The sequence below is a fragment of the Thamnophis sirtalis genome, unplaced genomic scaffold, assembly GCF_051295495.1.
Source record: "Thamnophis sirtalis isolate CommonGarterSnake01/CBP01778 unplaced genomic scaffold, rThaSir2_p1.2 scaffold_1, whole genome shotgun sequence".
Classification (NCBI taxonomy): Eukaryota; Metazoa; Chordata; class Lepidosauria; order Squamata; family Natricidae; genus Thamnophis; species Thamnophis sirtalis.
Window position 1 is genome coordinate 112,997,616 of NW_028261381.1, and position 15,701 is coordinate 113,013,316.

The 15,701-nt window shown below is 44.2% G+C and overlaps 2 protein-coding genes across 2 annotated transcripts; both read right to left on the reverse strand.

Annotated features, from left to right (window-relative positions):
- Positions 1–4,319: 4,319 nt before the first annotated feature.
- Positions 4,320–6,684, reverse strand: LOC148049691 (acyl-coenzyme A thioesterase 1-like). The gene is made up of 3 exons (XM_087724429.1): positions 6,225–6,684; positions 5,568–5,770; positions 4,320–5,188 (listed from the first exon to the last, which is right to left on the reverse strand). The coding sequence occupies exons 1-3, from the start codon at positions 6,676–6,678 to the stop codon at positions 4,589–4,591; spliced, it is 1,257 nt and encodes a 418-aa protein (XP_087580555.1). The 5' UTR covers positions 6,679–6,684; the 3' UTR covers positions 4,320–4,588.
- Positions 6,685–12,324: 5,640 nt separating this feature from the next.
- On the reverse strand, positions 12,325–15,078 carry LOC148049692 (acyl-coenzyme A thioesterase 1-like). The gene is made up of 3 exons (XM_087724526.1): positions 14,585–15,078; positions 13,542–13,744; positions 12,325–13,162 (listed from the first exon to the last, which is right to left on the reverse strand). Exons 1-3 carry the CDS (start codon positions 15,036–15,038, stop codon positions 12,563–12,565), a joined length of 1,257 nt encoding a protein of 418 aa, XP_087580652.1. The 5' UTR covers positions 15,039–15,078; the 3' UTR covers positions 12,325–12,562.
- Between the last annotated feature and the right edge of the window lie 623 nt (positions 15,079–15,701).

Below are 15,701 nucleotides of genomic sequence, written 5' to 3' on the forward strand. Positions count from 1 at the left end.
TCAGCGGCAGCTCTCAGCCTGGGCGGCAGCGTCATGCAGGCTGTGGAAGGAGAGGGAGGAGGAGGGAACCAAAGAGAGGCTTTTACCGAGTCTGCGCCCCACCGCCAGGACTGTCCTTGCGCCTCAAGCCGCGTTTCTTCCTGCAAAGCCCTTCTGGTGTCAAGCGGAACTCTCGGGTTGCCCGAAGGGCTTTGCAGGAAGAAACAGTCCTGGCTGTGGGGCGCAGACCCGGTAAAAGCCTCTCTTTGGTTCCCTTCTCCTCCTCCTCCTCCTCCTCCTTCTTTCTGGAGCCCCTTCCTCAAAGATTTGGTACCAAAGCAATGGCGGTGAGGAAGTTGTGTCTTTTGGATTTTGCACTGTTGTCTTTTCAATGGTTCTCAGACTGGTTGAACCTTTAGCAGCTGGGGTGATATTCTTTACTGTTAAGGTTACAATTGGATGTGTTGGACGAATCTTAAAAGATGAAACTTTTATTAAAACGTTTGACTTAACTAAAAACGTCTTCCTTTTTCTTCTTCTTCTTAAATATGATTTATTTATTTATTTTTACTTCAGAAGTTTGATGACCGTTGTACAAACTAATCCAACCTAAATGTAGAGGAGGAGAAGAAGGGGGGGATTTAAAAAGAGCAGAGGAAAAAGAAAAGAAAGCATGAAGAAAACATAAAGAAAGGGATGGGAGGGAGGGAAGGAAGGAAGGCACTTTATGTTGAAACAGAAAATATTATATAAGGAAGAAAATGGAAATAACTTAGGAAGGAAGGAAGGAAGGAAGGAAGGAAGGAAGGAAGGAAGGAAGGAAGGAAGGAAGGAAGGAATTGCACTTAATATTGAAGGAATAGAGAATGAAGGAAAAAGTATTGGAAGATTGAAAGAAGGAAGGAGGAACAAAGAATTACACTTAATATTGAAATGGAAAAGAAAATATAATGAATGAAAGAAGAAGTATAGGAAGGAAGGGAAGGAAGGAAGGAAGGAAGGAAGGAAGGAAGGAAGGAAGGAAGGAAGGAAGGAAGGAAGGAAGGAAGGAAGGAAGGAAGGAAGAAACAAAGACTGTTGAAACAGAAAAGATAATATAAGGAAGAAAATGGAAAGATGTATAGGAAGGAAGGAAGGAAAAAAGGAAGACAATGTTGAAATGGAAAAGAATATAAGGAAGAAAATGGAAAAAAGTATAGGAAGAAAGGAAGAAATGTACTTAATATTGAAACAGACAAGGGAATGAAGGAAAAAATATTGGAAGGATTGAAAGAAGGAAGGAAGAATGGAAGGAACAAAGACAATGTTGAAATGGAAAAGAATATAAGGAAAAAAATGGAAAAATGTTAGGAAGGAAGAATTACACTTAATATTGAAACAATTGAATATAATGAAGGAAAAGGAAACAGGAATAAGGGAGGGACGGAGGACTTCAGCTCCCAGAATTTCCCTGGCTGAAGAATTCTGGGAACTGAAGTCCACCCCTCGTAAAGTGACCAAGGCTGGGAAAAGAATCCGCACTAGGGACAATGCAAGCTATGCTTCACCCCGTCAGTCCATCTTAGCGTGCAAGAAAGACATCAGACAACGCCATAGTTGCTATGGTAGCATTTGGCTATGCGCAGCGATGCTCTCCTGGTCTTTATGGGTGGGAGGGGGGCAGTTGAGCTGTGATGCTAATCCCCTCGTGGGAACACAGAGGGTGGGAGAAGAGAACCAAAGAACTTCAAACTCCAAGGTTCTGGAGTGGAGAATAAGGGGATCAACTTTGTCTAAATGATATTGACATATAAAGAACAGTTGTAGGAACTGGGTATGTCCAGTTTGATGAAAAGAAGGACTAGGGGAGACATGATAGCAGTCTTCCAATATCTCAGGGGTTGCTCCAAAGAAGAGGGAGTCAAACTATTCTCCAAGGCACCTGAAGGCTGGACAAGAAGCAATGGATGGAAACTAATCAAGGAGAGAAGCAACCTAGAACTAAGGATAAATTTCCTGACAGTGAGAACAATTAACCAATGGACCAACTTGCCTCCAGAAGTTGGGAATGCTCCAACACTGGAAATTTTTAAAGAAGATTTTGGATAACCGTTTGTCTTAAATAGTGTAGGGTTTCCTGCCTAGGCAGGGGGTTGGACTAGAAGACCTCCAAGGTCCCTTCTGTCATTCTATTCTACAATTAGGGGACTGGAGGCTAAAACATATGAAGAATGGTTGCAAGAACTGGGTATAATGAAAAGAAGGAATTGGGGAGACATGATGGCAGTCTTCCAATATCTCAGGGGTTGCCACAAAAAAAGAGGGAGTCAAGCTATTCTCCAAAGCACCTGAGGGCAGGACAAGAAGCAATGGGTGGAAACTAATCAAGGAGAGAAGAAACTTAGAACTAAGGAGAAAATTCCTAACAGTTAAAACAATTAACAGAACAGCTTGCCTCCAGAAGTTGTGAATGCCCCAACACTGGAAGTCTTTAAGAAGATGTGGGATAGCCATTTGTCTTAAGTGGTGTAGGGTTTCCTGCCTAAGCAGGGAGTTGGACTAGAAGACCTCCAAGGTCCCTTCCAATTCTATTTCTATTGTATTCTCTATATTCTATTCTTTCTCTATTCTATTCTAATCTCTTCCGAACTAAATGTTTATCTAGAACTCAAATAAATAGCTGCTTTTTGGTTTTATTTTTTTTAATATTTATCAGTCTCTCTTTTATTCCATACTTCTGGTTGAAAGACTATTCTATGTCATGCTAAACAAATGCATATTCCAGTGGCGGTGGGAGCTCGTTGGCATCTTCAGCAGCAGCCCTGCTTCCTGTGAAAAAAACAAAGATGGAGCAGATCCACGCAGATGACGTTGCTGCAACATGACTGGAGGAGGAATTCTGGGAGTTGAAGTCCACAAGGCTTAAAGCTGTCAGGTTTGAAGACCCCTGGGGTTTTTTTCCTAAAGGGTTAGGGGTGCGAGGGTCTTGTAACTTGACAGCTTTAAGACTTGCACGCTTCAATGCCAGAGTTTCTGAGCCAACATTTTGGTTGCTAAGCAGGACCGTTGTTAAGTGATACTGATATTATATAACACTTTTAATTAAGCGGGTACCTTGAAAAAACATAACTTCCAGTTTCAAATAATACTGATTTCGTTGTTGTCTTAGGTGACATCTGTGAAAAAAATTCAGGTGCTCAGGCATGAAAATGTGCCGCTCAAACACTATACTTTTCCGCTCACACTGAAAAAAAATTAGGGGGAACATTGGCCATGATCCCCCTCCCCAGCCAGCCAGCCCACCCATCCCCCGCCCGACCTGCTCCCCGGCCAAGATGGGAGAGCGCTGAGGAGTCGGCAGCCAGGACGCCCTGAAGCAGCACCAGCCAACATGTCCAGCAAGAAGAGCCCCAGAGGCAAGTGCGGCAGCGCTGCGCCCTCCTCTGCCCTGCCTATCGCCCAGCAACGCGCGTCCGCCGCTGCTTCATCAGGCGGGCTGGGCAGGGGGCGTTTCCAATTGGTGGGGGAGAAATCCTCTGCATGGATCCCCCCAATTGGAAACGAGACGGCTCTGAAAGATGTATGGGGTCCAGAGCCCATCCGCGGGGGGGGGGTCCCCCTCACCTTCCTCGTCTTTCTGGATGGGCTCCGGAGTCATCCCCAGCTGCACAGAGCCTCGCCGTGGCTCCACACCATTGAAAACATAGGCACTTGGTGTGCGCAACACCCCGCCCCCTGTAACTTACAGCCTTGGAGACTTTCCCCCAGGGAAAAACACCGCTGCCAGATACTTTTAACCTGTGATTAAAGGTGACCACATTATGTGTGTCTGTGTGTATGAGTGAGACACACACACACACACACACACACACACACACACACACACAGAGCGACAGAGATGGGAGAGGAAGGGAGGGATAAACAGAGAGACACACACACACACACACAGAGAGAGAGAGAGAGAGAGAGAGAGAGAGACATACACAGAGAGACTGAGTGAGTGACAGACACACACACACACACATACAAAGTGACAAAGATGGGGGAGGGAGGAGAGAGACGGAGAGATACAGAGAGAACGACAGAGAGACAGAGGGGCAAGGAGGGGGAGAGAGACAAAGAGCCACACAGAGAGAGAAAGACAGACAGACAGAGACAGAAAGAGAAAGAGAAAGAGAAAAATATATACTCTTAATATATAGATATATTAAGAAATATTTCACAATATATAATTACATATTGTTTTTGTGATTAATCACTATATTTTAATTATGTTCAATTTATAACAATAAAAATATATCCTGCATATCAGATATTTACATTACAATTCATAATAGTAGCAAAATTACAGTGATAGAGTAGCAATGAAAATAATTTTATGAATGGGGGTCACCACAACATGAGGAACTGTATTAAAGGGTTGCGGCATTAGGAAGGTTGAGAACCACTGGTTTATTACAAACAATTTATGAATAAGCTGATTAAGGGTCTCCAGCTAGAAGAGCTTTCACCAAGCTAATGAAAATTGTGGTGCCCCATTGGTGTACCTGAAAGTGGCAAAATATACTGTTTAAAGGCCATCACTCCGAGCTTAACTTGGTTACCAACTAACAACTAAAGAAACTGCACCCTATAAAGTACTTTTCAAAGATGACTCCAGCAAGTGTTGTCTGAAAAAGGCTAATATTCTTTGCCAGGCATCTTCCTGTGCCTCTGCATGTTCTTTCTGCTTTCCGCCCCAGTTTACAAGGCTCCCAAGTGTCTTGTTATATGAAATACAGCACAAGGGCATATAAGGGGGCTCCAAGAAGTGTCCAGCTCCAGGATAGCAATAGAACTCCACATGACGTCCATTCTTCTGAAGGCGGCTAACAGCCTCTTGGCAGAACATTGGACTTTTCCAGTTTTTGTCATCCTGTCCACATATGAAGAGGTACTTGCTTGAGGACTTTTCAACAGGGATGCGGCATGGCCAGGTTGATGGGTTACTGAGGTTATCCATTACTTCAGCAAAATTTAGTACATTCGGAACATCAGTAGGTTTGGCCTTCTCCAAATCAAAAGGATGAGGTGGAATGATGTGTCCTTTAACTTTCAAAGGGAAATATGTATTTGACCCTGTGCCAGAAATACTGACAGCAGCTTGGATGTCTGGCCAAAATGCAGCTAAAGAAAGACCGAGATCTGCACCTTTCGATAGTCCCAGGACTCCAATTTTCATAGATTTAACCTGAAACCATAGGAAAAGGATTATCTTAATATCCATATCCATTCTTTACCCATTAATTTAAATTTATCTCCTAACTTCCTTTCCTCCAGATGGTCTGCAATTATAACATTCAAAATACACAACGAATTTGGAGAACATTAAGTGGAGGGAGGGTGGCCAAATAGAAATTTTTGCAACACAACATGGAACCAAACCCAAGACTTCTTCAGCATCAGCTTAAGATAAATTTGCATTTATGAATCTCAGTATAAACTAAAGTTTTCCATTGGAACAAGACTTCAGATTAACTGCATTGCACTACAAAACTATAAAAGGACCAAATTGTTTCTTGCTCAAAGGTCAATACCCCATCACCCATGATCTTAGTTTGCTTCCATACCTTTTCTTGTTTCTGCAGGAACATTATTGCTTCACCAAAATAATCTAAATCAATGAACTCTGGGACAGCTGGGAGATCTTCAAAACCTAAAAAAGCAAGTGCCAGTGTAACAAAACCTCTGCTTGCCAAAAGACTTGCTCTGTACTCCACCAGTCCGCTTCCAAATCCATACAAGTCAAGAACTGCTGGGAAAGGTCCAGGACCTAAAAAAGGACACAAAAAAGAACAGGGCTTTACAGGAATATAAAACCACACAGGCTGACACTTTTGGAAGGAAAATTCAGGCACCAGCCCTACAATTTAAGACACCCTTTCCTAAGCTATAGTTCTCCAACAGTTGGTGGACTCCAAGACACCCAAATCAAACCATCTAGAGATTTAGAGCTATCCAGCACACCTGTGGAATAAATGCTGGACAAACCTGGTTTAAGACTGCTAGTGAAGCCTTGAACCTAGAAGGGAAGCAGCTCCAGGGATGGAGGGATGTGTGTTTGTCTCAGGTATTTTCAACCATCTACCTTTAGGGATGAAATTGTTTCCAGTCAGTTCATTCGCTGCCCGCTTTTCCACAGCCCTCCTAAGCGGGTTCGTTTCAGAGACCTCAGCCCCGCGACTCCCGGGGTTTCAGCCCATCCACCCGTGCAACTTGCAACTCACCGGGCGGGCAGAAAAGCGTGGCTCTGAGCCGGCCTTCTCGCACGGGCACCCTCTTCACGCCTTCGGCCATGAAGCGTCTCTCGCTGCGGCAGCTGCAAAGGAGCGAGCCGGTGACTCCGCGCCCGTCGTACACCTCGTAGGTGACACAGAACGGGGTGAGGACGTTCCTCTTACTCAGCCTCTTGTAGGGCGTCGTGGATTCCAGCGCCCACAGTAAGCCCATGGGCTCCACCCCGCAGTAGCTCCCACCTAGCGACGGGGAGCAGCTGAGGTCCAGTTCTCCGTTCCCTTCAGCCCGATAGTACGCGCGCGATTGGAAGAGGTGGCCGCTTTCGTCCTCCAAAGAGGCCGCGACGGTGACCTCCTGTAGCGGAGAGAGGCCCTCGATCTTCACCTGCACGGGATCGTCATACAGGCAGACGGGGGAAGGCAAGACCAGGATGCGCACCGCCATCACAGCAATTTTGCTTAAGCCAGAGAAACTTCCCTTTGCTCCCGCTCAGACTTGCCGTGCTTCTTTCGCCTCCTGGACTTTGGCTCCCAGTTTATAACCCGAAGGAAGGGCGGAGAATAAAAACACGCCATGGAGATTTCCGGAAAATGTAGTCCTTAAAAATCGGAAATAATGTCATAAAGTTCTGACAAATTTGGGGGAGGGGGACGAAGCGGAAGTCAACTCAACCCTGCGACCTGCCAAGGGGTTTGAAAAGTTCCCTTGCTGGAGTTTGTCCCCCTGCACAGCAGAATCCGTTTATTACATTGGTTCTCAACCTGTGGGTCGCGTCCCCTTTGGGGGTCGAACGACCTTTTCACAGGGGTCGCTAAGAACATCGGAACTCTAAACTTTAAACTCCACTTCGCGTTCCTCGAAACCTCCCGCGGATGGGCTCCGGAGTCATCGCCAGCTGCGCAGAGAGTTGCGGCGGCTAAAGCTGTAGAAAACATAGGTGCGCATGCACACCTCGTACAATTACAGCTTCGGAGACTTCATAATGGTGAGAAAGTGTTCTCACTCTGACAAAGCGCTGCCTTGTCTTTCACAGCCACCTCGTTTCCATTTTTTTTTTGAGGGGGGGAATCCTCTGCATGGATCCCCCCAACTGGAAACGAGAGGGCTGTGAAAGATGTGTGGGGTCCAGAGCCCATCCGCGGGGAGGGGGTACCCTTCGCGTTCCTCGTCTTCCCGGATGGGCTCCAGAATCATCCCCAGCCGCGCAGAGCCTCGCCGTGGCTCCACACCATTGAAAACAGGCACGTGATGTGCACACACCCTGTAACTTACAGCCTCGGAGACTTTCCGCCACGGAAAAACGCCGCTGCAAGGTACTTTTAACCTGTGATTAAAGGTGACCACAGTATGTGTGTCTGTTTGTGAGAGAGACAGACAGACACACACACACACACACACACACACACACAGAGTGACAGAGGTGGGAAGGGGGGAGGGAGAAAAAGACAGAGAGAGGGAGAATCAGAGAGACAGAGTGAGTGATTGAGAGTGTGAGTGAGAGACAGACAGACAGACAGAGAGAGAGAGTGACAGAGATGGGGAAGGAGGAAGGAAGGTAGAAACAGACAGAAACACAGAGACAGAGAGAGACAGAGTGAGTGAGTGAGTGAGTGACAGACAGAGAGACAGACAGACACACACACACACACACAGAGTGACAGAGATGGGGGAGGGAGGAGAGAGACAGAGAGATACAGAGAGAGAATGACAGAGAGAGACAGAGGGGGAAGGAGGGGGAGAGAGACAAAGAGTCACACACATGGAGACAGACAGAGAGACAGAGAGACAGAGAGACAGAGAGACAGAAAGAGAGAGAAAGAGAAATATATATTATCTTAATATATAGATATATCAAGAAATATTTCACAACATATATGTAGTCCAACCCCCTGCTAAAGGAGGAGACCCTGTACCATTTCAGACAAGTGGCTCTCCAGTCTCTTCTTAAAACCAGCAGAGATGATCTACAGGAATGACTTGCAACCTTCCAAACCAGTTTCCCCAATGACTTTGCTTGCCAGAAGATAGCAGGGAAAGTCACAAATGGTGAGCATGTGCCTGCAGGACGCTGCAGCCATCAAGTTGCCAAGGCCCAGTGTCAGGTCCCCATAGCTCCCTATCAAAACGCTGCCATTCTGGCGGGAGGAGGGAGCCTTGGTATTTTTATGATCTGTCACTTGCTTTGGTCCTTCTTTACTTCAATGTATCTTCCTGGGGAGGGATGAGCCTGGGACCATCAGTTTTGTCTCAGCTCTGAAGAAGATGAGAGTGCAGTGCCTGAGAACAGCTTCTTATCCCCGACTCAGCTTGAAGTTCTCACAACAACCCAACACCTGGTGATTGGCCCGTGTCGGACTGAGCAGGGGAGTTGTTTTGACCAACAACTTTTAACCTAATGTTCTAGTGCAGGAACTTTAGATCCTGCCTCTTTGCTATCACTGTCTCCCAATAAAAGACACTTCAAGAGTTCTGCTTTCTTGAAAGGGCCACTGAGGTTTATGATTGCAACAGTGCGGAGATGACCAGTCATAAGTTCCAATTGTTCAGCACTACAATAACTTCAAACTGAAGAAATGGTCATTAATCAAAGACTACTTACAGCATATACCGTATATACTCGAGTATAGGCCGACCCGAATATAAGCCGAGGCACCTAATTTTACCACAAAAAACTGGAAAAGTTATTGACTCGAGTATAAGCCTAGGGTGGGAAATGCAGCAGCTACCGGTAAATTTCAAAAATAAAAATAGATACCAATAATGTTTTTGAATATTTATTTCAAAGAAAAACAGTAAACTAGCGGTGTATTCAATGAAATACTTCACTCACCTCATGATGCTGATGTCCCGCTGTGATGATGATGTCCCGTGCAGCCGCTGGAGCGATGTCCCGCCTCCTATGACACACGGCACAGTGATTCCTATCATTGGATCACTGTACCAGAGGAGGTGGGACATCGCTATGTGGCTGCTTGCCATAACAAGGAGGAGGTGGGACATCGTTGCAGAGTGGCAGGAGGGGGAGGAAGGGGAATCGTAAGACAGCCCTGCATTACATTAGAACGTGAGGAGGGGGGATGGTGCGGTGCGCGCTGCGCGACAAACTGACACAGAGGGAGGGGAAACTCACAGGGGCACTGGGCCATTCACGAGTGTCACCCAGCGGCATGGCCCCGCCCCTTTTTCTCCTCCATTTCGGGCAAATTTTTCACTGACTCGAGTATAAGCCGAGGCGGCTTTTTCAGCCCAAAAAGTGGGCTGAAAAACTAGGCTTATACTCGAGTATATACAGTATACAATTCGTACCTTGATTTGCAGCAAAGAAACTGCTAAACTCTCAAAATCTGGTGGTATATTTTGAACTTTCCAATTAAAATACAACATTATTTTCAGATCTCATCTGTTCAAAGGCTGACTTGGACCCTGAGTTGCCTTCTATAAAATAAATATTTCAAGTGGAGCCCCAATTACTAGAAATGATAGAGGTAGTTTTTAGCAATTCTTTCTTTTGCAATCTCCTCAAGGTCACCGAAGACTCCAGCTAAAATGTCTGTCTGCAGAACAATTCCATGAGTAGAATTTGAATGAGTGAAGCCAGATCTTTGCCTACAAATGGTTTGTTTTGAAATGATCACAATCTCTCTACTTCCGGATGAGTATAATAATCTTTTAAAGATCCCTACGCTAATCTAAAGCTCTTACTCTTGCTTTTATATTCTTTAAAGCTTGCTTTTTATATGTATTTTTGGTTTTAATACATACATCCTATACATCATCTAGGTTTGCACTTTTTTCTCTTTTTTGTTACTGTAAATTCTGATGAGTTTTCCATGCTTTTAAATTGACTGCATCTCGCCCTCCTTATACTGGCTTATGATGATAATAAAGATTGGATTTGATATTTTGGAATGATGTTGAACACAATCTAACTGAAGACAGAAGGAAACCATTTACATATTGATAGAGAAATCTGATGAGCTTCTAGCTATTATAAATTAAAAGATACCTTTGGAATTTTTCTTGCCTGCTGAGCATCTATGAGGTTGCAGAACATGATGGAACCAGAGGAGGAAGATACAACATTTCACCAGACTTCACAGTACATCTTAAAGGCTTTCCCTGAACATATCCTGGGTATCGTTTCAGATGTGGACTTAAAGGATCTAGAGAGATCCAGGGTACCTTTGCGGATAAAGGGTTAATATGATATTAATAGCTAATAATAAGATAATTATTTCTTCCAGAATTGAATCATTTTATTTCTTTTTAAGAGAAATATTCCAGCTGGGAAAAAGGGGATTTCAGCAACATGCCAGGACATTTTCCCTAGGGAGTCATTAGGAAAATTCTTCTGGAATTTTCTTCTCTGCAACCTTTGCCCAAATACAATCTGTTTTTGAAGCTTGCCTCTTTATTTTTGCCAGCTCCTCTCCCTATACTAAGTTTGGTCCCATTTGGTTACCTTTTTCAGAAAGCTGCCCTCTTATGGCCAGACATAGAACAGCTCTGAGCTACTTTATTCTCACACAACTGTTTTGCGGCTGGGTTGGAGTCAAAGAAGAGAAAAGAAAGGAAATAATTTAGCCGACTTGAAAACTCTTAAATATCTTGACAAAGGTATCACATGTTGTGAAAGGCAGAAAAGTGCTACATGCTACACGTATTAAGAGCAGTGAGAATTGTATTTGCACGATATTGGAAAAATGAGAATACCCCACCAGATGAAAACCAGGGACGTGCAGTCACTAGAGGCAAGGGAGGCAGGGTCTCACCAGTCTCCTCAGAGAAAGGAAAGGATTTTAAATAATTTTTTTTAAATAATTAAAGTCAGGGTAGTTGCTACCAGATTTCAAGTCACAGTGGCCTGGTGTCTGCTCTCAGTATTAACTAGGAGGAGGCCAGAGAACTAGGGGCCTCTTTTGCATAAGGAATTTTTCGCCTTTGAAGAGTTAAGCAAGGGTTAACAAGCGAAGAATTCCTTATGCAAATGAGGCATGTATTCTCTAGCCTCCTGTAAAGGTCATTTTTAGAGGCTTTTTAGAGTTCTCTGGGAGCAACTAGCTCAGTCTGACAGAGCTCTGGCTTTTCAAGAGGGGAGGGCAGGGCAGGGCAGGGCAGGGAGAAGCAGAGTTGAAATCATCTCTGAAACAGCTGGAAAAGGTCCGTGTGTGGGGAGGGGGGAGGAATTCAAAAAGTTTGATCGGAAGGCAGCAGGGGAAGGGGGGGTATGGCAGAGGAGCTGCTTTCAAGCCTTTGGAAAACATATCCAATCCAACTTCTGTGTTTGTGTTTGAGAGTGAGTGAATGAGAGAGGGATCGAAGTTCTCTGTGTGCGTGTATCTGTTTGAGAGAGGGGGGAGGGAGGGAGGGAGGAAGGAGGAGGAGGGAAAAGAAAAAGAATGGGAAAACTTATTTTGCAAGGAGGAAAAATGCTGTCGCTTTAAATCGGAACTGAGCATGCCTGGCTGTGGAATTCTGGGAATTGAAGTCCACAAGTCTAAAAAGAGCCTCACCAGGGCTAAAGCTGACCACACGTCACTGATGAAAACATAATTCAGAAAATATTGGACTGTGCAGAGATGGATAGATTGACATTGAAAATAAAATATAAAGATACAGCGTACTATTCAACGTGGAATAGGTTTCATCTATGATTAGAGATAAGAGGTAGAAATTAGATGAAGAAAGATTGTTATATGTAAGTAAAAAAGGAATGTTGTTTATAATTATAAATATGCTAGTACAATTAATATATTCATAAATAATATAATATAATTATAAATATGGTTATAATTATGTGTATAATCATTATTACAGTCAGTATATCTGTTATTGTTTTCCTTCTTTTGTAAAGTGATATACCAGGACAAGAGAATCTGTATGTAGTATCAAGGTGAGAGTGGAAATTGTTTATCGGGTATGGCAACTATATTCAGGGTAGTTGTATATGCATGTGCAATTCACTTATATGGGCCCATTGAAAGCATGATGACACCTAATACATCTTGATTGTTTACCTCTAGTCCACAGAAACAATTTGCAAGTCAGGTTTTGTAGTCTATCAATATGAAATACTCAAACTGCAACTGATTGGAGAGAAGGATATTTCCTTTTATTACATACGATGTATGTGTGAGGTGCTGAAGGGTCTCCAGCTGCAAGGGTTTTCACCAAACTAATGAAAATTGTGGTGCCCCATTGGTGTACCTGAAAGTGGCAAAATATACTTTCCAGAGACCATCACTCCGAGTTTAACTTGGTTACCAACTGACATCTAAAGTAGGACAAGCATTTCAGCCTTTCTTACAACCAAGTACAAAACTGCACCCTATAAAGTGCTTTTCAAAGTTGACACTAGCAAGTGTTGTCTGAAAAAGGCTAATATTCTTTGCCAGGCATCTTCCTGTGCCTCTGCATGTTCTTTCCACTTTCCGCCCGAGAGCATAAGGCCCCCAAATGCCTTGCTATATGAAATACAACACAAGGGCATATAAGGGGGCTCCAAGAGGTGTCCAGCTCCAGGATAGCAATAGAACTCCACATGACGTTCATTCTTCTGAAGGCAACTAACAGCCACTTGGCAGAACATTTGACTGTTCAGGTTTTTGTCATCTTCTCCGCATATGAAAAGGTACTTGCTTGAGGACTTTTCAACAGGGATGCGGCATGGCCAGGTCGATGGGTCTTTGGGATCATCCATTATTTCAGCAAAAGTTAGTACATTCGGAACATCAGTAGGTTTGGCCCTCTCAAAATCAAAAGGATGAGGTGGAATGATGTGTCCTTTCACTTTCAAAGGGAAAAATGTATTTGACCCTGAGCCAGAAATACTGACAGCAGCTTGGATGTCTGGCCAAAATGCAGCTAAAGAAAGAGCGAGATCTGCACCTTTCGATAGTCCCAGGACTCCAATTTTCATAGATTTAACCTGAAACCATAGGAAAAGGATTGTCTTAATATCCATATCCATTCTTTCCCCATTAATTTAAATTTATCTCCTAACTTCCTTTCCTCCAGATGGTCTGCAATTATAACATTCAAAATACACAACGATTTTGGAGAACATTAAGTGGCGGGAGGGTGGCCAAATAGAAATTTTTGCAACACAGCATGGAACCAAACCCAAGACTTCTTCAGCATCAGCTTAAGATAAATTTGCATTTATGAATCTCAGTATAAACTAAAGTTTTCCATTGGAACAAGACTTCAGATTAACTGCATTGCATTACAAAACTACAAAGGCACCAAATTATTTCTTGCTCAAAGGTCAATGCCCCATCACCTATGATCTTAGTTTGCTTCCATACCTTTTCTTGTTTTTGCAGGAACATTATTGCTTCACCAAAATAATCTAAGTCAATGAACTCTGGGACAGCTGGGAAATCTTCAAAAGCTAAAAAAGCAAGTGCCAGTGTAACAAAACCTCTGCTTGCCAAAAGACTTGCTCTGTACTCCACCAGTCCCCCTCCAGTTCCATACAAGTCAAGAACTGCTGGGAAAGGTCCAGGACCTAAAAAAAGACACGAAAAAGAACAGGGCTTTACAGGAATATAAAACCACACAGGCTGACACTTTTGGAAGGAAAATTCAGGGACCAGCCCTACAATTTAAGACACCCTTTCCCAGTTCTCCAACAGTTGCTGGACTCCAAGACACCCAAATCAAACCATCTAGAGATTTAGAGCTATCCAGCACACCTGTGGAATAAATGCTGGAGAGACCTGGTTTAAGACTTCTAGTGAAGCCTTTGCTTCAAGATAAATGGATATCAGAGAATGTCTCACCCAGTTGTGAAACAGAATTCCGAGTTTTATTGAGCTGGAATTCTTCTCTATTCAGATCTAGAATAATTCTTTATTTTAACTATTTTGATTTAATGCTGCTGTTTGCTCAGTTAGTTTCTGTAGAATTTTAAGGCCAGGTTTATGGTCTACAACTGTGAAATTTTAGTCTTTAATTCCGTACAATATATCTTGAATCCACAGCAAAGAGCACCTAGACTTGGAAGGGAAAAAGGCAGGCAAAAAATGGAGATTAAAAATCGAAAGCACACCTGCTACTCTTAAGACATCACCACTTTATAGAAATTTCTACAGATGCAGTTTGTTCATGTGCTCTAAGATGCATATGAGTGGAAAACTCCTGGATTTGGGAACCTAGAAGGGAAGCAGCTCCAGGGATGGAGGGTTGAGTGTTTGTCTGGACTAGTTTCAATCATCTACCTTTAGGGATTAAATCGTTACCGTTGTGCTCCCTTTTCCACAGCCCTCCTAAGCGGGTTCGTTTCAGAGACCTCAGCCCCGCGACTCCCGGGGTTTCAGCCCATCCACCCGTGCAACTTGCAACTCACCGGGCGGGTAGAAAAGCGTGGCTCTGAGCCGGCCTTCTCGCACGGGCACCCTCTTCACGCCTTCGGCCACGAAGTGCCTCTCGCTGCGGCAGCTGCAAAGGAGCGAGCCGGTGACTCCGCGCCCGTCGTACACCTCGTAGGTGACACAGAACGGGGTGAGGACGTTCCTCTTACTCAGCCTCTTGTAGGGCGTCGTGGATTCCAGCGCCCACAGTAAGCCCATGGGCTCCACCCCGCAGTAGCTCCCACCTAGCGACGGGGAGTAGCTGAGGTCCAGTTCTCCGTTCTCTTCAGCCCGATAGTACGCGCGCGATTGGAAGAGGTGGCCGCTCTCATCCTCCAAAGACGCCGCGACGGTGACCTCCTGTAGCGGAGAGAGGCCCTCGATCTTCACCTGCACGGGATCGTCATACAGGCAGGCGGGGGAAGGCAAGACCAGGATGCGCGCCGCCATCACAGGAAATTTGCTAAAGCGGGGAAAGCTTCGTTTTGCTCCCGCTCAGATCTCGGGCGTGCTTCTTTCGCCTCCTGGACTTTGGCTCCCAGTTTATAGCCCGAAGGAAAACACGCCATGGAGATTTCTGGGAAATGTAGTCCTTAAAAATAATAAATAATAACAGTCACAAAGTTCTGACAAATTGGGTGGGGGGGGAACGAAGCGGAAGTCAACTCAACCCTGCGAACTGCCAAGGGCTTGCCAAAGTCCCCTTGCTGGAGTTTGCTCCCCTGCACAGCAGAACTGGCAACCAAAAAGCAAAAGTGAGAATTTTTGACATTGACTTTAATTATATGATGTAGAGATTTTGTGGACACCAAACCTACTCAAAAAGATGGGACTATCCTATTAAAACAACTGGCATATTCAAATATTGCCACGATGTCTATTATAAATCATATTTATTAGGGACCAAAAGATTATTGGTTTTTTTACACATTTATTTAAATATTTATTTGCAACCATAGATGTTACTAAAACACATATAAAATTACAGCCGTCATATTAGTTGAAAAGATCAGCCCCAATATTAAAACCACTATTTGTCAAAATGTCAAATCAGAGAACAATATATCAATCAATCAGAGTAGCACTGGAAAGGACCTTCCGGCCAGCTCCAGA